At 28.3% G+C, this 25,244-nt stretch overlaps 1 protein-coding gene across 3 annotated transcripts in view; it reads right to left on the bottom strand.

Moving 5' to 3' along the window:
* The window catches only part of metro (membrane palmitoylated protein 7-like protein metro), a 64,735-nt gene extending 39,589 nt beyond the window's left edge, over window positions 1-25,146 (bottom strand). For all 3 annotated transcript variants that reach the window (XM_075372341.1, XM_075372342.1, XM_075372340.1), the window contains exons 1-5: window positions 24,741-25,146; window positions 23,798-23,881; window positions 21,453-21,736; window positions 15,315-15,446; window positions 4,403-4,570 (exon numbers count right to left, since the gene is read on the bottom strand). In XM_075372341.1, coding sequence (XP_075228456.1) covers window positions 4,403-4,570; window positions 15,315-15,446; window positions 21,453-21,736; window positions 23,798-23,834 — 621 coding nt within the window. In that variant the 5' untranslated portion in view covers window positions 23,835-23,881; window positions 24,741-25,146. The remainder of the gene's footprint in view (window positions 1-4,402; window positions 4,571-15,314; window positions 15,447-21,452; window positions 21,737-23,797; window positions 23,882-24,740) is intronic.
* Between the last annotated feature and the right edge of the window lie 98 nt (window positions 25,147-25,244).

Below are 25,244 nucleotides of genomic sequence, written 5' to 3'. Positions count from 1 at the left end.
TTAATGTACTATGTTAGGTTAGGAATTGTTGTATTATATGTCTTTGCTCATGTTGTTTGAATATGCTATGCCGGATATACCATTGGACATGGAGTGGGGGGATATTGTGTGCGGTACGAATCGAGGACAGTATTTATTGTATTTTGTATTCATCATGTTATTCAGAGTATCATGTAGTATCCATTGTATTTGTAATATTTATTGTAGAGCGCATTATTCATGAATCATAGTATTCACTTTATGATGTACTGTTTAATGTATTATGTATTATTTATTGTATTGTAAAATACCCATTAACTATGTATGATTCATAGTATTATATAGTAATTGTATTATGTATATATTATCTTGTAGTATGTAGTATTCATTGGATTTGTATTATTCATGGTATTATGTATAATTCAGCGTATGCAGTATTAATGTTTTATGTATTATGTATGTCACCAGTTGGGTATGGCTGAGACATATTATGCGCCATGCTGCTGTAGACGGTGCAATCATAATTATAATTATTGTGTAGGTTAAGTTTTTGATCAAGTCAGCCGATAAGTAAGGATGAGTCATGGAGTATCATATTGGAAATCACATGTATAATTCCATAGGTTTAAGTTGTTTACATATATATATATATATATATATATAGGGATTTCTGAGCGGCTGCCACCAGGGAGGTGGACGTATTATAACATCCAGGTGGTAAGATAAGATGAAGAACCTATGTCCTAGTGACCGGGGGCTGGGGTTGGAAATTGGGAATAATGAAAGCGGATATATTAAAGGAATGTTTAAAAAAAACGAAACGTGGTCGTCGTGTAGGGCCAGGGAGGCAGCCTCTATGCCTAGGGTGTTCGAGCCTACTCATGCGCAAGAGTGGGTGGGTTGGAGCTTCCTGATGATGGCATAGGAGAATTTACTGTAAACTATAATAAAAGTTAACAGTACCAACTTTTCAAATGTTACGGAACATTAATAAAAAATAAATATAAATGATACAAAAAAAAATCTAGAAATTTTAGATAAGTAATAATAATAAGGAAATTGATATATTGGAAAAATATAATATTAATAAATATTAAATTATTAATAAAGAGATTAAATTTCTATGTTGAATACTGTTTACCTTTCTTAGCTTCATTCTTTTATTATATGTTGACACATTTAAAAACAATTCCATTGTCAAAACTTAAAATTTCTGTCAAGTCTTTATATAGCATTTAGTCAACATCCCTCCGTTTATTTGAAATCTTGTATTATCTGGCCTTTATGTTTATTTGTTATTAATGGTTGCAGTTATCTTTTAATTTTATTTATCTATTTCCTGTTTTCAGTAAATTGAGGTTCTTGAAAAGGAAATCTACTTGATGGTTAATCTGTTCATTTATGAGCGTTTCATCATTATTTTTTAATTTAATGATTTTTAGATTTTTTAAATGTTCATTCTTCTTCCTTTAACACATTTGTGAATTAATTTCACTGATTCTTCCATTTTCATCAGTAATTAAATTAAATATGATTAGAATCAGTTTTGATTTTTTTAAATCTCATGCTTTTGTTGTATCTGAACTTCAATTTTCTTCCAGTTTATTCAATGTATATCGCATTGCATTTACATTTTATTTTATGTATACAAACGAGTAATAAAAGAATGAAGCTGAGAAAGGAAAACACTACTCAACGTAGAAATTATAATTATTTTAGCAGAAAATATAAAAGTAATTATCTTTATAACAATTTTAAACAGATTGAATTTGATAATAAGTTGATAAATTTGGTACACTTGAAATAATGTTTAAATGATCTGATAATACTTTTTTCTTTTTGCTGTTTAGTCTCTGGGAATTAACATTCAGGTATTACTTCAGAGAATGAATGGAGATGATATGTAAGAGCGTAAGTGAAGTGTACTCTTGTATAGTCTCAAGTCGACTATTTTTGAGATGTGTGGTTAATTGAAACCCAACCACCAAAGAACACTGGTATCCACAATTTAGTATTCAAATCCATATAAAAGTACACTTTTACTAGGTCTTTACTAGGACTTGAATACTGGAACTCTTGACTTCCAAATCAGCTGATTTGGGAAGATGTGTTCACCACTAGACCAACTCTGTGAGTTTGATTTGATAATACTATTCTGTGTCATACTGTTGTAGATGTAGGATGTTTATTTATGACAACATTATCTATGTTCTGACATATTTAATATTTTTGACTGTATAATTTAAAAAATAATATTTTTAATTTTCATATTCTAATTATATGTATCTTATCTTATAAAATAAGTCTGCTGATGATGAAACAGATACTCTGAAAGTACTTCAGACAAATAGGTAAGTGTTCTTACTTTTTATGAGCTGTATCTGGTTTTCTTATATTATTATTATTCTTATATTAATATTATTATATTATATATGATATACAAAATTAGGAAAATATATAATCACCAAATAGGTCTAGATACAGTACTGTATGAAATGCTGATCCGCAAGCTTCGTACATTTATAGGATATGAATAACACCAGATATTATGAATTAGAAAATACACAATTGAACTCTGCCTAATTTCACAGGCATGTTTGCCATTATACAGTTGTAATTAGTAGTTTCAATGCAGTTACATTTTAGACTGTAAAAGGAAATTTTTGTTACATTCTTTTTTTTATATGATTTCTGTGCGAGACTGTAAAATGTTTTGCTGTTACCATCAATAACAAAATTATTTATTTGTGATGCTGAAGAAAACGATAACCATATACAAACTGTACATATAACATTCTAGATTCAATTAATAGAATCTGGATAAAGAAAAAACTGCTAATGTGTAATAATAATAGAGGTAGTTTTGTAGCAAATTGTATAAGTTTGCCATATCTATGGATAAATCACAATTAAAAATTATACTAACTGCAAAAGATCTGAAAAAATCAGAAGCCAAGAATAGTCATATATCATTTCATGAAAGACATGGGGTAATCATAAGGAAATGAAAGAACAGTAGTCGATGCTTAAAAGAGATTAGTCATATTTCAGAAGCGTATCATTAGAATTAAAAAAGAAAAAAAATTATGGGAAATCGGGAAATGCTGATCAGTCGGCAGTATTTTTTATAAAAGTCAGCAGCATGATTCAGAGATACAGATGGGCTATCGTGCTAATAGTACTTGTTGATGGTAAAAAACTTGCATCTTTGTTATATTCAAATGAAAAATTCTTTTTGACAGGTGGAATTATTGATAGAATAATTACTTATTAACAGAATAAGTGAATATAGATTGAACAGCCACATGTATTAAACTGTATCAAATATCTATAGGAACAGTGCATTAGGCTCTTTTAAAATTAGAAAACCTGTTTTGTATTGAATAGTTTCTATGAATATCTGATTCAGGAAGTCAAGATAATAAAATAAAGCAAGTTTGTGTTCTTAAAGGAATGACTTCTTTACTACAGTTTCTTTACTAATTCCTATGTTACTATAAAGTGCTTTCCATAATTTATCTAAAATGATTTTATACACACTGGTAGTAGATAGAACGTATACACTGTAGTAGATAGAAAGACCAACAATCTGGCTAAAATCCTTGTCTTATTTTAATACATTATGGACTCTGGCTACTTGGACTTGGACCTCATTTCAAATGATTTTGTGGCAACAGCTTTCAAAAAGTACAATATTTCCAACAGCCCTAAATGGAAATACATAACACCATGTAGGAGAGCATAGACAATACTGGTTCTGCAGATAGTATGAGTACTAGTTATTGTAACTAAAACTAATTTGGACAGTCATCTATTCTCAGGTGTTTTTATTTTTTCAACTATTCTTAAGTAAATAGTAATAGTTTGTTTTTTATTTCAACCCTTCTAAAAATAAACTTTTATGAGGAAATTTCCCTACCTTCAGCAAAACATTTTCCTGTATTAAATGCGCAAACAGTGCATTATAAAATAATAACATTACTTTAAAGTGTTTTATAAGTTAATAATTAATAATCAAAATATGTGAAAATCAATTAAAAAAAAAAAATATATTAAAATTTTTTTCAAAAAAGCTTATATATACACAACAGAACATGGACATTATTAATAACTTAATTCAACTGATGTGATGATTGAATTGATGATCGATTAACAAATGACAGGTACAATCATTTTGCATGGATTGTTCAAGAAATTATTTTAAATTTCTGGTTTAACAGATGGCACTAGAATGCAGGGAATTTACCCACAGCAAAAGCAGCAGTAGAGAGTGTGAGAAAGTGTTTAAATGTCAAGTCTAAGGCATGAGTGAAGTATTAATTAAGTCTTTTAAAAGTTTGATTCTCATGATATTAGAGTAAACATAGTTACCCGATAGCTAAAATAAATATTTTGTAGTTAATAATCGGATGCAAATATTTACCAGTATTTTAAGGACATCATTTGGAGTTTTCCCTTCAACATTAATTCCATTTACTTCACATACTTCATCACCGACATGTATTAATCCGGATCTGTCGGCTGCACCACCATGCATTACTCTGGCGATGACTATCTTCCCAGTTTCTTCATCTGTCTTGATTGTTGCACCCTAAAAACATAAAAATAACATAAATCTTAAACTATTATAAACAAACAATTGACTATTTTAGTTCACAGGTATCACATTAGATGCCTAAGTTACATACAAATGTTGAATGACTTTACAAATTTAATTATTCAATAAAAAGTTATAATACCTAATATCAACATAATATTATAAAGAACTTGCTACGTACATTAAAATAAATCAAAAGAAAAGAAAGAAGAAAATTTTATTTAGTTTAATATAAGCTGAAACTTATATTAGCGTAATATAAGTTTTATGGAAAAAAAATGTTTAATTACAATATCAGAAAAATACATACTTGATATACTTTTATCGACTGAAACATAACCAATGTTTCTAAAAATGAATACAGCAGTTAAAGAAAGTAATGTTGTACCTTAAATCACTTACTATAAATATAACTGTGCAATATGCATTTATAACTAAAAATATTACATAGAACAAAGAAAATGAACTATTTATAAATAACAGAAGTATAAAGTAAATACTGCAAATAACAAATACTAATGTGTGCTAATAAAGTGGTACAAATTCTACTATAATAGAAGGTTTGTAACTAAACTATATCTATCTGCAATATGTATCACTGGAAAAAGCAATAACAATAATACTCTAATGAAGAAAAGAATATATTAGATATTTACCAAATTATAAAAGACTCGGTAACTAATTAATACAGGGTGATTTACCACATTACGCAGATACTTTGGCAGCTCATGCTGTAAGTAAAAATAAAGAAAAATTACATATAAACATAGGTCTGGAAACACTTTGTTAATGAGTTACAGCTGGCGAAACATTTTCCCCAGATTTTATCTCTTCCAGTGAAATAAAGCAATACAATTCTTGGGATGCAAAAATGTAAGCTAATTTGATGGTTTCATATGAAATTCACTTTGACAAATTAAAAAAAAAAAAGAGTCCAAGAACTGTAAATTCTGCAGTTTTTTAGAAAACCAGTGAAACCCCACTTTTTTATTTTTCCTTTGTAACCATTCTAAATTTTGTGGGTTAAGAACAATTTATATTTAGTGATTAATATTATTTTTCTAGATAATAAAAAAATTTCCTGTTGTCCAGCTTTAATGAATTAAACATAATAAAAAAGGTAATTGTAATTCTTTCATAAGTTGTTGAAAATTTTGTTTGTTGATGTCTGATATGGTTTGGATAGCCAGACGGTGATGTCATCGTGGGCTCATATACATTCTCAAGAGAAAGTTGTGTACGTCCATAGATACGAGCGAGCCAAGTATGTACAGAGGAGACAGGCGTCTGCTGGGGGGAAGCCAGACTGACATTTTTTTCGTTTTGGGTGTTCAGAGTCAGATCGCACGGAAGTGGTGATATATTCTTTATTCGACATCACAGGACAGTGAGACTGCGTAAACAAAAATATTCGTTACAAGGTCATCGTATTTTTATATGTACAAAAGAAAGGAGTGCAAAAAGGTAGGAGAGAAGGTGGCCCAACGTCAAAATCATGTTAAGTGTGGAACAGTCAAATAATTTTTTGACAGCTCTCCCTGTTGATGAATAGTCGTTAAGAACTGTATATTTTTTATAACTATTAATGATGATTTTTTTAGTACGATTTGTAATACGTATTAGATTTGACTGGCCAGTATCCTTATATATATATAAAAAAAAAAAAGATAGATTTGCTTTACTGTCAAGGTTTTACGACATACGAGTAGTGTGAAAATGAGTGTTCTATTGAATTAGTATGTGATTCCATATAATATTGATATGTTTAATTATATGATTAATATATTTAATTAATTTAAAAAAAAAAAAAAAATTTTATTTTATTTTTGATAAAATACTGGTATGTCAGACTACATAACCAAAGCACATTATTTCATCATTCCCGCTTTAATTTGAATTATTTAGTTATTAAGGTTTTATTTTATATTGTATAAAATTAGTAGTAAGCTAACACCTTGAAGTAATTTTGTTAAATTGCCAATAAACAGATCAAACTTGTAGGAAATTTAGTTTTAAATAGAATACTATAAATAAACTGTGAATGAATAGCAGTTAAATAAAATGGATTTTTATTTAGAACAATACAAAGCTAAATTTAACTGGAAAATGATTTTTATCGATAACAGATTTATTTTTCAAAACTGGGGGAAAATGATAAACAGAAATTTCTGGTATTCAAAATTAATAAAATAAATTATTTTATAAGGGTTGGTACTAAATCAATGATCGTAAAGGTGTATTTAAGTTCTTTTAAAAAACTATGATTTTTGTTTGAATCAAATTAAAATCAAGAATAATTTTTTTTGGAGAAATTTTTATTTCATAAGTTGGCAATACAATAACAGCTGTCTAACAATTAAGTTTATTTTAATTGTAATTGCTGTTTGGTAAGCTTACAGTCGAGTTTCAGTTCATTAGTGCAATTTTCCTGTTAGTACAAGTAGACAGGTTGTACTGCATAACCATTTTGAATCTGACTGTTTATTGAAGTAATAATGCCATACTTATTTTCAAATGAAGAAAATGCCAATAAAGTGTTTATTTATGGTGTGTGTGCGTGTGTGCGTATGGCCCTTGTTGAAGAATATAGATGTTATCCTAATCACAGGATTCTAAATCCAAGTGCAGCATTTCATATATGACAGGAAACAGGACCTCTTCCTAGCAGTAATTATATTCCTTATGACCGTTGTCTCTAGCATTAAGTTAATGTCGATGAAAAAATTATTTTTTCTATTCAGCATAGTTCCGATGTCAGTACAAGACGTCTTTCCAACCGGTGTTTCACAAACTAAAGTATGGAGGACACTTACTCATATCATAAACAAAAAGTACAACATATACATTCAGGAGACCGTCCTTCTCTTGGCATTCTGCAATTGGTTAAATACTCATCAACAACTCTTCAAGAACATTTTATTTATCAATGAGTCACAGTTAACAGATGGCATAAACATGGGCAGAAATGAACTCTCATACAATGGTGGAATGTAACTTTCAATAGTGATTTGCCATTAATATATAGCGTGGGATTATTCATAATAGTTGATTGGACGATTTATTTTCTAAGGGCACTTAACAGGTGAGGCACACTTACAGTTTCTTTAAGAACAATTACAGCCATTTCTTGAATATATTCCTCTTGCAACAAGATGCCAGATGTACTTCCAGCACGACGGTGCACCACACATTTCTTTTGTATTGTTTCTGCCTACTTGGTCAACAATTCCCCGATAAATGGGTCTGGTCGAGGCAGTTCACAATCCTGGTCACTCAGACCACCAGATCTTACACCGATCGGTTTATATGTATAGGGCTGGATGAAGCGTAATGTTTTTGAGTTGAAAGTAAATACCCGAGAGGAGTTACTTTCCCGTATTATTGATGCTTTTTTGCTGTTAAAGAACAGCCCCGATGAACTAAAAACAGCAATACGAGCAATCCACAAACGTGCAGCAAAATACACTAAAATAAATGTTAACATTTTTGAAGATTTATTCTAAACTTTATTAATTTTTAACATTAAAAATCATTTTCCAGTTAAATTTAGCTTTGCATTGGTCTAATAAAGTCCATTTTATTTAACTGTTATTTGCTTTCTGTTTACTTTATCTCTATTATTCTGTTTACAGTCAGATTTTCCTACAAGTTTTATTAAAGAGTATTTGCTTATTGGCAATTTAATAAAGTTATTACAACAAGTAAAATGTAAAAAAGTGCATTTTTCAACTCCTGTTTTTCAGAAACTTTGTAACAAACTACCGAAGTTACAGTTTTCGGACTAATTTTTTTCAATTTTCCAGACTGAATTTCATATGAAACCATCAGATTAGCTTACATTTTTGCACCCCAAGAATTTCTGTGTAGCTTCATTTCACTGGAGGATATGAAATCTTTTTTTCATCAAAGTAACTCAAAGTTTTTCATCAGCTGTAACTCATTAATAAAGGTTTCCAGACCTATGCTTATAAGTACTTTTTTCTTTATTTTTACATGTAGAATGAGCAGCCAAAGTATCTGCATAAGGTGGTAAATCACCCTTTACAGATATGACAAACACAATATTAAAAGATTCAATGGATTATTTTTTAGAATAAAGTGAAAAAATAATGTTTTATTAGTAATTAGCAATATTTTTTTGAAGTACTACAATTTAGGAATATAACAGAAAAAATCCAAGAAGACATATTCACTGATTAAAAAAAAATAGTATTGGCTTAGTTTTGAGTAAATTACATTATATTTATAATGATTAAAAAATTATAATTTTAATACAAATACTGAGGTTTGTTCGAAGAAAGACCAATCCTTTTTTAATTACGTATCAACAAGATATTTAGTGATGTGCGGTTGCAGCGTTGTTCCGCATAACCTCCTCTGTAACCGCAAATTCTTGGATTATTGATATCTTGTTTAGTTTTCGTGCTATTATTATTTGAGTTCAACTTGTTTAAGTGTTAGTAGCGATTTTTGTAATGTGAGATTTCTGATGATTGGACTTTTGTATCAATGTCGTAGCCGTAAACCCAGCTTTCATTTCCTGTTGTGATCCTTTGTATGAATGTTTCATCATCAAGGAGTGTTCAAGGAGTTGCTGGCAACTGTCCAGTCAATGTTCTTTCTGCTGTTCGGTCATCAAATGAGCAACACACTTGCTGCAACTTGAAGCATGTTCAATTTTTCAATCAAAATTGTCATGGCATGATCCAATCGAGATGCTAACCCTTTCAGCAAGTTCTCTGACAGTCAATCGGCGATTTGCATGCATCAGATCATTGATTTTCTGAACGTGTACGTCATCATTTGAAGACAAAAGCCTTCTTGGTCAAGGATCTTCTTCAATTGACTGATGACCACTTTTAAATCATGAAAACCATTCCAGCATTGCGTACCACCCGGAGCATCATTTCTGTAAGCTTGTTTTAAAACTTGATAAGTTTCTGTGAAAGTTTTCCCCAGTTTCACGCAAAATTTTACATTGTATCATTGCCCCCGAAAAACACACATTACAAAGATCAATACTAACAGTTAAACATGTTGCACTTAAATAACAATAACATGAAAACTAAACGAGATATCAACAATCCTAGAAAATGTGGTTTATGCAGAACTGAGGGGATTATGCAGAACACAAAGTTGCCGACCAAATATCACTAAATATCTCCATTGGCGTGTAATTAAAAACATTCTGTCTTTTTTTGAACAAACCTTGTACATAATATTTTTACCAAAATAACAGAAATAGTAGGCAGCTCTTACTACTTATAATATGTAAAAAAAACTTATGTTTATGCTAAATTCTAGATTATCAGAGGAGGCCTGCACAGCACTGTTTTCTCTTTTATTCAATTATCTGCAGTTACCCATCACCATATTTAAACTTTTATAATTTGAATCAAGGTTAACAGTGAAAACCCCAATAGTTAATAAAACCTACGTCAATTTATTAGTTATGTTATCATGTGACATTTTTATTATACGTTGCTATAGCTATTAGTTATCGTACATTAAGGAGTGGTAAAATATCAAATTTTTAACAATTGTAAATGCTATAAAAAATCTCTAAATAATGTAACATCAAATATGATGATAATGTAAAACCTGATAGAAAACAAGAACATAAAAGTACATCTGATAGCACGTGCGTACAAATTGTAAGCGTGAATTTCAAGACAGCACTGCAGAAAAATGAAAGTTTGAAATTATTAGATTCTGATAATGTAATGCAATTTGAGGCAAATAAACACATCTAGGTTACCATCATCCCAGAGTAGAAAACATTCTTTGAAAAGATAGTTTATTATTTTTTTTAAATAAATTTTGGTTCAGAAATATACATTAAAAAGAAAAAGAATAAGTTTTCTAATGAAATAAATAATTTTTATTGAATGTTTAGTGGTTATTTTATTACCGGGTATTAATGTATATATTTTAACTTAACATAAATAATAACTTTAGAAATTCTTAACAGTTTTTTTCATTGAATCTTAATTATCTATTACGATATGTTTGAAAAATATACATTAGAAAAATAGGTGAAAGTATGTATTAGAATGTACTTCATATGCTGACTTAAATGAATAAATATTGTTTGCAGAAAAAAAATTATTCTAAAAATGAAACATTTTTTTTAATGGAAATAAATGAACCATTTTAATTTTTTGCCTATTCATCATCAAATCATTCTAATGTAATTATTAAACATTTTCTAAGATTAAAAAGCTGGATGAGAGGCATGATTATTAATGACTATCTAAATTAAAATTATTTTTACAGATTTGTTCTAGAAACAACCTTCTATAATTAATTTAAACAGCTTGAATTGAATGAAACAATGGTATGCTAGCTGGCACTGGTAGAGCGTTAAATTATGGCCCAAGGAAACATTCCAACTTCAGCATACTAATGTATGGACCAATTAGTTACCAGTTACAAGTATTATATTACTATAACATTAACGAGCACTATTGCTTTCTAATAATTATATAGATCTTGAAAATAGCGTACTGCAGCAACTATCTAAAATTAACAGGAAACACTAATGCAAACTTTAAAGTAAAAATTTTATGATTGTAAGAGCTTATTTCTAATCACTGGGTTTTATTATATTTTTATCATTTAATTTTTAAATAGCAGTATAAAGTAGTAGTTTGCCTGTTAATGTTCACAATTAAACAATTTCAACCTAAAATACTTTTGTCCTCCCAACAATAATTTATATTTCATGAAAAGTAGTGGAAATCTTCTGGAGCTACAATGCCACAAATATTCATATACATAAGGTAACTCAATACATTACTCTCCTTTTACAGAAATATCAATTAAATATAAGAATTTAAAATAAAAGATTAATTTTTAACATTGTCTATCAAATTTTTACCTATTTCAGTTAAGGAAAATACATTGCAAGATACTGTTTCTATACTGTTCGTTATTTTCCTATCCGTACATATAAAATTATTGTTGCCGTACTCAATTACAACAGTAACAGAAAAAATTAAAGTTACATGCAACTCTACTAACAGAAAATAAATGTCTACTAATAAAAAAAAAATGCTTTGTTACATTATAAAAATGAATTGTATTGGATAACTTAAGTTACCACTTAAAAAAAAGAAAATACTAAAAAATAAATATATGAAGCAACAGAACAAGTTTACATTAAGAAAAATATATATATAAGAAGTACACAAAAGTAACCTTAAAAATAAGTAACAAATCAAAAGTTGAAGCAACAACATAAAATCTAAAATAAAGAAGTTTAACTTCATTATTTTCTATACTACTAAATCCATACTCTTGATTGGAGTTCTAGTTGAATGATTTATATTGAATCTATACCTCCATACATCATTTAAGTATGCAAATATATAAAAATTTCCTTAAGGAAGTCAAGAGTTTTTTCTGAAGCCTCTGCGGTAGCATATATTTTAGGTGGGTAATGTAAAATCATTAATGTGCAGCTTACATCTTGGGTTATACTCTAATATCCTGAGAAATCTTGCTTTAAGATAGGTACCCGCTACCTGGAGAGTTCTTAATATGCTCCTTTAGGTGAGATAGTTTTCTTTCCGAGAATTTTTATGCGTAGATCGCCCCTTTCTAACTATACAACCCACTCCCACATAATTTGTCCCATCTTCCCAGTTTTTTCTTAAATTTTTAACTAAATGCCAAGGGAATAAGTACAGAGAATGTGAAATCTTGTAGAGCTTCTATGTTCTTGGCATTTGTGCATTTTGATCGGAGAATCCAAGTTTACTGACTTGTAGTGGATTATTATTCCTAATTCAATGGCTGTACAAAAAGCCCAACTTGAGATCAGACTGAGATGCTTTTCGTTGATCTTTCTTTTTAAATACATATCATATACAATTATACTGCAAATCTGATAAAAAGAAAACTTTTACTATGTTACTTTTTATTCTAATTTACTAAAAATTATGATTCTGTTACCTAAAAAATACTTGAAAGCATTTATAAATTATAATATATGCTTGATAAATTATAGCATCCTCGAGTGTTTATGATTTATATTAATAAAACAGTAAATCTGCTGCATAAAAGAATTTTCAGTTAAAACGTGCATCAAACAAACAAAATACTGATTAATAATTACTGAATTACTTGTAACATAAAAAAAGGGAATAATATAAGCACACAATATAACTGTAGCCGTGAAAATGTATATTTACTTAAAGGTACATTTTAAAAATAGATAAAATCATTATGTATTTGTACATTAAATGTAACAATGTGAAAACATTCTCAATGATCAGATGTAAACAAAATAAACAAAAAAATAATATTTTTCTTATCTTTTACATTTTTAGCAAGCTGAAATTCATACAGAAGGAAATGAATACTAAATAAAGACAATATAAATATTTAAGCTATATAAATACTGGCCAGGTAATAGGCAGGTAGTGAAACAAGGGACATGCTTTAAAAGTAAAACTATAGTTATTTCAAAAGAATCAATTAATTACGGATATATTTATTTACCAGGCCTTGATTTTTTAAGTTTTACTCACCACAATAGGCTCTGCGCTTTGTGCTCCTGACTGTGAGAGCATTATAGAGAAAAAATAAAAACAATTTTACCAATTTATTAAAAAAAAAGAAAAAAAAGCCAATATATTTTTGTTTTCTAAAATTATTTTTCTAAAATTATAAACTACTATTGTTCGATCAAAAATGCCATATATTCTACTTTAATAACAGGATAAACAAATAAAATAACGTATATAAAACACCGTATTTTGCTATAAGAATATATAGGATACAAATTGTTGCTATTAGAATAACAAAAGGATAATGTTAAAAAAAATATATAAAAACACATTTTACCTCTAAATGCTCTAGAGAAAAACTGTAAAAATTAGTAATACAAAACACAGAAAAATTTGTATTAAATTTTTTCAGATTGAAACTGATATAATGAACTTATATCGAATTCACAGAACATTTTAGTAATGCTTGATAAAATAAAATAAATGTATACATTTAACAGTTTATTTAAGTTTTAAAAACACACATAATTCCCCTCTCTACCAATTTAAATTCACAAGGAAAATCAATCCCTGTAAATAACAAAGATAAAAAAAAAAAACAATTTATTTAAAATAATGTAATTGAGAGCAGAATATAAATCTTAGTTTTCTGGTTTTTTTTTTTAATTCAAACAATTTATGCACAAAAACCAGTATATGAACGCAACTAATAAAATCTAAAAAAAACAACACTTTTTGCAATCCCTATTAAAAAAATTGAGGTCACGACCTCTTTTCAATCTATTAACCACAATTAAATGAAATTCTAAATACTGAGAAAACATTAGCTTAAAAATCATAGAAAGAATGATATAACAAAAAGTTTATAAACACAAAATATATTCCAGGTAAATAAAAATATTATTAGTATGAAAATATTATTTTAAATTCTACTAACATAAACCATCTTGTACAAAATATTAAGATAGGGCAAATCTTACCTTAATTTTATTGTGATACTACTTTCATAGGATCCCACAACCTCAGTCATGATTTAATTAAAGTTTAATTAAATAATTCAAAAAAATTAACTTTTACATCTTTATAATATGCAGTTCAATTAGTAATTCAATCATGATTGAGGATGCAGGATCCCGCAAAGTACTATCATGATAAAATTAAGGTAGGATACGTCTTATCTCAATATTCCAATACTAGGTGGTTTACGTTAATAAAATTTAAGATTTATAAAATGAATCTTAAAAAGATTGATTTCAATAAAATAATTAAAAAAGTATATATGTGTATCTGTAGAACTGAGCCGATTAAAGGTGATTCTATTTTTACACTAAAGTGGAATTACAGACCAAAATATTTCCGTTTATTTATGAATGACAGCTTCTCAATAAAATAAAACTAAAAATTTTTCTTTGTTGATAAAAATTGATAAAGCTGAATCAAATAATATTGTCTTCTTTGTTATTAAAAAAAAAAATATTTTACTGAATAAATATACTGAAAACTTATTTATTTTGTGTTTCATGTACTTTGCCTACTTTAAAAATGATACTTCTAACAAATAAATTAATCGGTCATACCTATTCAAGAAAATATTTTTACACAAGAATATATCATCAATAATAACTTAGGTATAGGAATTTTTTTAATTAATAAAACAGAACTATCAGTAGGCATAAGATATTTGAAAAAGAATCTGTCTCAAGGTCCATCATTTTCTGTAAAAATTCATATATGAATGGGTTAAGAGTGAAAAAGCACATAAACTATAAAACAGTTTTTGATAATGGTTCATATTCTGGTTTTTCAAACTGTTTAATCAGGAATTATGTAATGTTAATTTAAAATAGACAAATTTGCAAAAAAAAGAAAAGTTTAAAAAAAATATAGATTATATTCTGCTAACACAGTAAGCAGAAATGTGTTAATTGAAAAAATGTTTTCTGAGTAGAATAGCCAAATGGTTACATCATTCTTCATTATTACAAAATAAATAGTACTATAAAGCACAAAGTATTAAGAAGATTAATTTGATACCTTAACATTATAAAAAAATGCATACATTTAACAGAAAAATAATTAAATCTAAACTAGCTAGCACTATATTTTTAATTACAAAAAATAAATGTAAGTGTTACTGAATTTCAAATTCTTCTAAATATAGCCTATCAATTAATAGCACATAATACACACAGACACACAAACAAATATATATGAATTTAACTGACCAAAGGTTCATTGCTTTTAACTAGTTGGACAATTTTAATAGTTTCCTCATCTTCATCCACTTCTAATGGAATTTCTGGTAGCCGTGGAAAATAATCTTTCTGTGCAACAGCATCATGTGCACACAGTAATCCCTGTTCAACAAAATCTGAATTTTGATTTGTTGTCATTTAATAACACATAAAAGGCCAAAATAGCGCAGTACAAACAGTTTTCATTATGATTTTTCACTATTATTAATATTGAGATTTAAATTTATATTTAGTTCTAGGTATTAACAAGATAAGAATAAAGTAACTATTTAATAAATAATATACTATTTAGTACATATTCTTCCTTATTCTGTGGGTTTAATAAAACTTCCTCCATAATCATTAAGTTAACGTTTTATACTTCAAGATAAATAAGCACCAAATTTGTTATTACCCACAATTAATTTTAAGAACTATGTTTTTTGAAACATAATAGAGGAATATAGTTTTTACTCATATGAAAAAGTTTACTTTTTTATATTACTATATTTATATTACTTTCCCAGGGAAAGTATGGTGACCATGTCAAAAATGGAGTATTGGTTTTTCTTTGCACATCTTTACGTTTCAGGGTCTAACTAGTTCATCTAGACCAAAAATACATATTTATGTGTGTAACACTCCACTTGATCGTATGTCGCAGGATTGACATGGTTTTTTTTTCCAATTTGGCTCAAATATTTCTATAAAAGTAGTACCAAATATTATATTAATTTTTTCAAAATTTGTGGCAGGGGTGGGGGATTATCACACAAAACATAATTTTGATTTTCTTCAGAGACATTTTAGAGAAAACTTAAAGCAAATTTGTTACCTAAAATGAATAAATAAATTTCAAAAAAATTTCAAAAAATCAACCCCCACCTCTTAAAATTGAAATATATGTTTTTGTTCTTCTCCCTTTGGTTTAAATACTTTTCAAACATTTTTTGAAAGTTCATATTTCATACATAGAGCTATCAAGAAATTTGATCTAAAATGCAGAAAACTTTTTTGAAAATTCTCTTTTTCTTATTTTAGCTTTTACTGAAGGCTAAGATTTAAAGAAAGCTGGCCTCCATGACATGAGTGGTGGCATCTCAGCCTTTAATCTGGAGGTCCTGGGTTTCAATCCCGGTCAGGCATGGTATTTTCACACATGCTACAAATCATTAATTTTATCCTGTGAAGCAATACAGCAGTCCCGGAGGTTAAAAAAAAAATTAGAGAAAACTATTAAGCAAAGCTAACACATTCACTGCTAAATTTTTTCCTCTATTAATTGTATTAGTATATAACACTAGCATAAATAGCTAATTTTCTTCAAGTCAACGAGTTTCATAACCTTAAAATGTGAAACGACATCACATGTGCGTCATCAGCAAATGGCATATAAACAACTCCTAGTTATGGAACCTGCCCTTTATATTGCCTCTTGACATATATTTTCCATTTGTTCTTGGATATTATTCAATGGTTTTTAAATTCTACAATGTAATATTCTGTCAGAGCATAGTCAGGCAATCTTCTTATGTTATAATTTATTCAAATTATAACATTATGTGTTAAATACATACGTGGTGTCACATGCATGGAGGAATCCCCATCTATGACACCACCGTGGCTAATATCAGCAGTGAATGAGCTAAGCTAGAAAAAATTTTTAAGGAAAATATTTCTTAGAATTTATTCCCCACCTCTAATAAATGTATATTCTATTTTTTTGACTCGCACTCTTTTCCTTTTTATTATTAATAGCCTGAAAAGTTATGCAGTACTTTGCCAACTTTTTTTTATTATATTTATATAGTTGATGTTACTATAGACCTAAGATAGTTTTATTTCTTAGCTGTGTAATAACATTTTCCATGTTTTTATAAATTAAAAAAAATATCACTAAAAACTGTCACAGACTAATCAGATACAAAATCAAGAAAACTTAGTTTTCATTTAATTTTATGAATTTAATATAACAATAAAATAAAGCAAATCGACCAGTCATGCCTTTATCTAAATATGAAATAATTATGGGTTACTTAATTTACTTATGGGGTATAAATAAGCTATTAAAAAGTTTCACTACCATAAAAAAAAAAAAAATCAGCAATTCAAGATATTTTTATGAGGGAGGCATATTTTTATGCCTCCATATTTTTATGAGGGAGGCAATCTCATTGCCATTTTCTTCAAAAGTATTAATCCAAATAATTACTAACAATTAGAGTAACCTTATTGCTTGAGCAAATATTTTCAAAACTCAAGATGCACTTGTGAAAAAACTAAGCTAAGGAAAAATATAGAATTTAGGAGTTATAGTTTAGTTATTAAATATAATAAATATATATCATATCAAATAAAAGGAACATCTTTTAAAATAGTGAAAATTTTAAAAATGTAATTTGAAAGACCATTAAAAAAGGAAATAAACCAATGTAAATGATAACTATATTATAAACTGATACTAAAATGTAATGTAAAAACAAGACAACATATTTAAAGAAATAATTTGAGAAATCATATAACAAGCAGCTGCTTTAATAATTCCTTTAACTACTAGCATTTAGTAATATTACAATTGGTTTAATTAGTGACCTGACTTGGGTAGAGATCTAAATTAACAGGCAAAAAGTGCATAACTGTCACTCATGATAAAAGTATTTAACGTAATGTCAATTCCATGCAGTAATTTTACCGTAACAATAATTTTACATTAGAACTTAGAAAATACATTTTTTCACAGCAAATTAAGAAGTTTTACATAAAAAACCTCTTAATAATTATTATATTAATTACTTTGACAATTATGTATCTAAAATTTCACATCTATCTACTACTTAAAATATATTCAAAACTCAACAAAAAAATCTATATAAATAAAATACAATATTAAAATGTACATATTCATGAAACAACTGAGGAACTCTAACATGGCACAAAGGCTGATTAATGAGCCTTAAGAGGGGTGTTTACTATGTTGATTTTAGGTGCATGTACAGAGAGAATATCAAGAAATATTCTAATTGACAAATATATATCAAAGCCCCTTGCAAGAAAGAGTGATGGTGAAGTATCCAGTAATTTCTACCAAACTGAATGTTCTGAGCTAAGCGTGGAAATTTAACAAAGTTTCTGAAAAAATAAAATAAATCCGTTTTTTTTTTTCAATTGTATGAATGCATTTTAGTTTTATTAAAGTGTTCTTAGCTAATGTGTAAAATTATCCAATTTATTTCTTAATTTTTAATCACATTATTCTCCTGAAATCATTTATGTTAAGTGTAAAAACCATAATTGTAGGCAACTTAACACAAGATAAAAAATCACTCCCAAAAATAAGTAGCATTCCATTTTTAGCTTACCAAGGTCACTGAAGTGGTTTCACACTGCTTCCTTTACAGAGCCAATTAATATATAGAGCTGCATTACAGCATACAAAGCCCAGTGAGTTCACAGACAAGTAATATCTTAATTCTAATCATCACAGCGACTGACTGTATAATGAACCTACCTAACTCTGAGGAAACAACTCTGATTGTAACTTCTAACTTGGATGTCTTGTATTCATCATCACACACATAAGAAAGATTATGACAAAGAGTAAGGCAACAAATTAATGTACTGCTTTTTTTTGTAAATAATAAATTATATGTTATGCTTCCAGAGTAACATATTGTACTGTAATACAACTTCTAATATAGATTTTTTAACAGTTTTAATTTTTGTACTGTGTAATTGTAGAATTAAATAAAACTTGTATGATTTATGGCAACAGTTAGCATATATTCAAAATAATTAATCTTCACTATATAGTTATAATAAATGAAAAAAAAAATTAGTACTATTATTCAGAGTAATAGTTAAATTAAACGATTCATTTGCCAAAAATATTGTAAACTTTTCTCAAAAATTAAACAATGAAAGTACGTACATAATTAAAAGAAGTAAAAATTGTTAGTTACCTGAATAAATAAGTTTTGATTAAATAGGACGGTAGTTCTACTATAAATTTAAGTATTTTAGCTTTGCTACTTTTGGTAGATTTTATGGGGAAAAAATTAAAACAAGATCACTTCAGTTACCTGAAACTTGAAAAAGAAACCGAAGGACTAGGGTACTAAAAAAAGGCTGAACTGAAGTTAGAGCATATTGCAAACTACAATAAACTTGAAGTGATTGACATAGGAAAAAGAAGAAAGAACAAAGTAGAAGTGGCAAGACTTTCCTTGCCACTACTTCTTGTGCGTGTTGCAGTACTTCTACTACACTTACGTATGAACAAAGATCTGAACTCCTACTTACCAAATCAAATCACAATGTTTCAATTCCTGATAACTCATAATCACTTATATAGTCACTGCCAGTATTTAAATAACAATCAACACTTAAATCACTATCACAGCTATCACCATTTACATTAATAACAACATTTTCAATGATATTATCAATTAAAGGTTCCTGATAAAAATAAGATGTTTCTATTTGCTTGACATTGTTGCACCTTGATTTCCATTTGGCATTCGTAGTTGAATTTGCTCATTCCTAAATTAATTCAATAACATCATCCAATTTATAATTAAGATATTTTTTATCGACATACTATTTTAAAACTGTCTAAATTTTTTTCAATCTGATTTAATTCTGGAGAACAAGGAAGTACTCTTAAAACACTGTGACCTTTCTCGGCTAAAACCAAATTGATTTTAAATAATGTAACTCGTGACTTATGCAGTTTTATTAGATCTTGTTTTAACACAGTACTCTTAAATGACACGTTATTTTGTACAAGCCTGATCATGTCTGCTTTTCGAGTGTTCGAATTTGGAGCATGGTTCAGATGCATATTATGGTATGACGCATTACCTATGACAATGAGTGAGTAAGAGGGAAGACTAGGAATTAATTGTTTTTTTACACACTGCTTGTAATTAACATTTTTATATCATCATGGTAATCTCCTGTTTTGGCACAGATTTGAATTTAAAAAGCATGTTCTTGACAAAACAATTTTCAGAACAGGCGTGAACAATGCAAGCATAATTGCCATTAGAAATCGAAACAGCAAGGCTGAAGTCAGAGCCATCACTCCACTTCTTTGGTTTGGTATGACTGACATGTACACAGGATTTGTCTGTGTAAATTACAGGTATGTTTTAGTAATGTAGCCTCAGTTCCCCATTTTCTCATTTTTCTATTACCTATTGTTTTTTACATTTGAACCCCTCACGATTTTGAAAATGTGCCATAAGACTAATGACTACCTTAAAAATTGATTTTCTCTATTACGACCAGTAATAATGATCAAAGAGTAATGCATTCACCTTAATCAATGTGAAAATTATAAATTGTTTTACGAAAGAAATTTTTATCAAAGTTATCTATAAAGCTTCAGTTTTTTTTAGTGTTACCATTTTTTTTTAGAAGTGCCTTTTATCAGGATTAGTTTTTGCTTCATTTAAAATTTTTTAACATTACTGAGTGAAATTCCTGTAACTTGCATGACAAATTTTTGAACTTGTTTACAAAGGACTTGTTCAAGGGGGCACCTTATGCCTTCTTGTCAAAAGTTAAAAACATTAGACATGACTTCTTTCTTCTGGCTATGGATATGTTTACACCCCCTCTAATTTTTTTCTTGTACACACTACTACTTTCACCTTTCATGATAGTGTAAAATACAGAAAATGTAAAAATAAAAAAATGGTAACAAAGCTGATAATTTTTGTAAACAAAACACAACACTGTTTTCTTACAAAACTAACATACACTCACACAGACAGTAACAAACACTATGACAACAAAGAAGCAACTGAACGAAAGCATACTCCCACAGCTGAAAATGTGTTTACGCTTCAAGGATAAACTTATTGTGGTTTGCAACAACCTCTACATTCATCACCTAGTTTTACTCATTTAACACATGACATCACTGATATAGATATCTAGCATATTCAAGCTGACCAATATGTGTCTTCCTATTAAATGGTTTTATAATAATCGGTTTTAAATTTTATACAAGTTCTACAATCATACACACCCTCATTATACTATTATTAGCATTTCTAAAATTCAACTACATATTAACTCAATTGTAACGCTAGTATCCACCTAATTAAAAAAAAAGTAACTCACTTGTAAATGAGGTTTTTGTAACAGAAGGAAAAGTTGCTTACAGTCTTCACTTAAACCTATCCGTGGTAAAATAACATCAAGAACCTCTAATGCAATCTGCATTGAACTTGATAATATGGGATGAAAATTTTCATCTTTTCCGTTATCTACTATTTTATTATGAACTTTGACTAACGCATGCAATTCCTTTGACTGAAGTAAATCACTAAGAAATCCAAACTCTTCCTCTGAGCTTGGTAAATCTTGTTTAGATTCTTCAAGAGATGCTAACAATCGGGACAAAGCTGAAAAAACAAACATTCTCTAATTACAAATGACATACAATACATTTATTTCACCCACATAACAAGGGTTTATTAATAAAGTTTCATTAAGTAACAAGTTTGTTAGACAAGTGAATCAATAAATTAGTTAACTTTAAAAATAAACTTCTTATTTTTAATGACTAATAATACCACATATACATAAATAAAAAATTTCTATTACTTTTAGTAAACTTTTAACAAGCAAGCAAAACATTTTAAGAGTTTATAAAAGAAAAAGTCAATTTCGGTGTTCTAAAAAACATTTCTTGGAAACTTCGGTATTAACATAGTAGGCAATCTACCAGTGTAGTTAGTTCTTAGATGGCACCACTGAAACACTATATTGAACTAAGAAAAGAAATAAATGAAATTATAAATATAATCTAACTAAACTTAACCTATGCTCACTAACCTTGACTAGTGAGTGTAGGTTAAGTTTGGTTAGATTATACTTATAATTTTATTTATTTATTTTCATATTTCAATACATAGTTTCAGTGGCGCCATCTAAAAACTAACAAAACAAACTACTACAGCGGTAGATTGCTTACATCAATACTGAAAATTGACAATCAAAGCAATTACAGAATCTTAAAATATTCTGAAACTGTACAGATAATGTGAATTTCTTGATTAGGGCTGGTAGGCAGCAGCTGCATCTCATATTTATGTAACAAATATAATTTTGGCTTGATACATTCATGGATCTTTAGGCCAGGATGTGTTGTTAATAAGAATGATGGCTGGGATTCAAATTAGCAATCTCCTTAACACAAAGATTAGCACTAACCACCCCTGTTGCTCTTTCTCTCAAGCTTCAAAGTATGACTATGGAGTATCACTTAACTTTACAACTTAAAATGAATAAATAAGTTATGTAATGTAATATATTCTACTGGTTAAAAGCTTATAGCAACAAAAAAACAGCCAGGTAATTTTCATTTTTAGCATGAATATTGAAATTTTTTATTACTATTAAAATATAATAGCTTCATTATAATATGCAAAAATGATTGCAAGAGAATTTTGAATCATGAAAATAATAAATCAACTTTTTGTAATAGTTTAAAAATATAAAAATGGAATCTCCTATCTTTCTTTGCCTTCGCTGCAGGCCTCTTCCAGATGACTATCCTACATCGTTGCCCTCTGAACTAGCTAACGGAGTTCACAGAAGCACAAACCCTGCACCTAGTTCTGCATTTAAATAAGCTACTTGTGATTGTAAATGTCTCACATCGTACGAGTCTATTTGGTAAATATAATGCATACCACCGGCAATGTTGATCGCAACAATAGAATCAATCAATTTTTATTCATGAAAACATTACAAAAGGATCTTATAATATTTACTACAAGTTGGCAGTTTTACTACATTATATTTTCTCTAACACCATAGACAACTTATGCTAAAACTGCTGCCTGCAGTTAATAAATTCCTGCTTTTGGTAATATTTTCTTAACAGATTAAGTAAATTAACCTTTAAAAAAATTGAATAAAATAATGGGTACTTATGTATTAATGCCACCGCAGCTGCTTTATTTAAAAATAAAGTAGTCAATCGGATTTCAGTGGAAAATGGGCCGATATAGAGTTTAACATAGATTCAAAACAGTCCCTTTATTAATTTTAATAAATGGTTATTTATATTTATTTATTTTATAAATATAATTTAATCAAACTTAACCTACGCTCGCTAACCTTGACTAATTAACAGGAGTGTTTTGATTATTTAAATAAATAATTGCAATAATTACTGAATTTATTAAATAAATACTCAAAAAATTACGGTGTTAATTAGTCAAGATTAGGGAGCGTAGGTTAAGTTTGGTTAAATGATATTTATAAAAGAAATAAATATAAATAACCATTTATTAAAATTAATAGACTGTTCATTTTTCACCGAAATCCGATTGACTACTTTGTTTTTAAATAAAGCTGTAGCTGCAGTGGCGTTAATACGTAAGTACCAAATAAAGTATCTTTCAAAAATTAAAAAGAAAATAATGTAAGAAATTATTACACAGAAATTTACTTACATGGGTCCCAATTTCCATTAGCCATTACTGCTGTCATTCTCCTTCTGCCAAATCAATACTAAAGATATATCATAATTAACAAATCTGTAACAAAATACTTAAGTTTAAAGACTTCAGTTGATACATTTACAAAAGTAAAATGATTAAAAATTTCACAAATTAAATATTTATAACTTGTCTTTAATCTGGACAAATCCCAAGTCTCAATATACAACATTTGAATACGATTCCAAGAGGTAGGTGTAAGGAAAATGGAAAAGAAATTTTGGTATTATTTCATTCCAAAAATAGAAAATAAATTAACTTTGTATAAGGCGTATAATAAGTGATAAACAAAACATATAGCTTACCAAAGTATGTGCAAGTTCAAACTGCCTCACAACTTTATTTGGGTATTATTTACCATCATTTAATACATTAAAATAAAATAAACAAAATGATAAACCAAAGCAAAAAAAGTTCAATTTAGTTATTCAAGGGAATCACATCCATAATTACACTTTTCACAAGAACTCAGACATTGCATCTTGCTGACTCAGTCAACAAGACATTAATACAAAAAGGAGTAAACCCTGAAACAACCGGTTTAAGTATAACTAGTAATAAATAAAATTCTGTAATAATCGTAATAGGAAGTTATTATTTTTTTATTAATTAATAAACAAAATTATAAATTTAACAGGCTGATAACCATAAATCAGATCCAATATCACTTTTATAATTAAAGAAAATAAATACTACACAAAATTCGGAACGTGTCAGATAAAATATGAAATCATAACCTCTTTCAAATTCATTCAATCTTTCAAGCTATGAGGATAATAGGTTTGCAGATCTACATCCAGCTACATTAAACACACTTCGGAATTACAGTTCAAGAAAATCTTTACAGTTAACCATTTATTTTTAAAATCCTTTAGGCCTAAGAAGTATTTTTAATTACCTTTTATCATAAACGCAGAATTCATCAACATTTTCACGAAATAACACTACCTACAGCGAAAACAAACATCGAAGTAATGAATTAACTTATTTACAGAAAAATAGGGATTTATTTCATTCTAAATTTAACAATAAAGACCAAACTACCACAGCGATCCATAATTGAATAAACCGTAATAAAGTCCGACTCTGAGGGATAGGAAGGGGTAAAATCCCAGATGAGGTCAAGTTCAGAAAGCAGTACACGATAGCTCCGAAGTTAAAAGTTAAGACCGTTTATGATAAAATTCTGTGTATTATTTAACATTATCATGAACTCTTCATCCACCATTTTCACGATTTTGCATTAATACAAGAAATGGTTCTTGCGCATTAGCATTTTAAGCAACATTATACAACTGGTCAGGTCCGGGAACTAAACCAACTAAAAATATTTTTTCTGAATTTCAAAAACTCCTCTAAGATTTAAAAAAATTGTTTTTTTTAAATTTATTTTAAGTAACCG

Source organism: Lycorma delicatula, chromosome 8 (genome assembly GCF_047948215.1).
Source record: "Lycorma delicatula isolate Av1 chromosome 8, ASM4794821v1, whole genome shotgun sequence".
NCBI lineage: Eukaryota > Metazoa > Arthropoda > Insecta > Hemiptera > Fulgoridae > Lycorma > Lycorma delicatula.
Note: the sequence above shows the minus strand (reverse complement) of the source record. Positions and strands in the feature narration are given on the sequence as shown.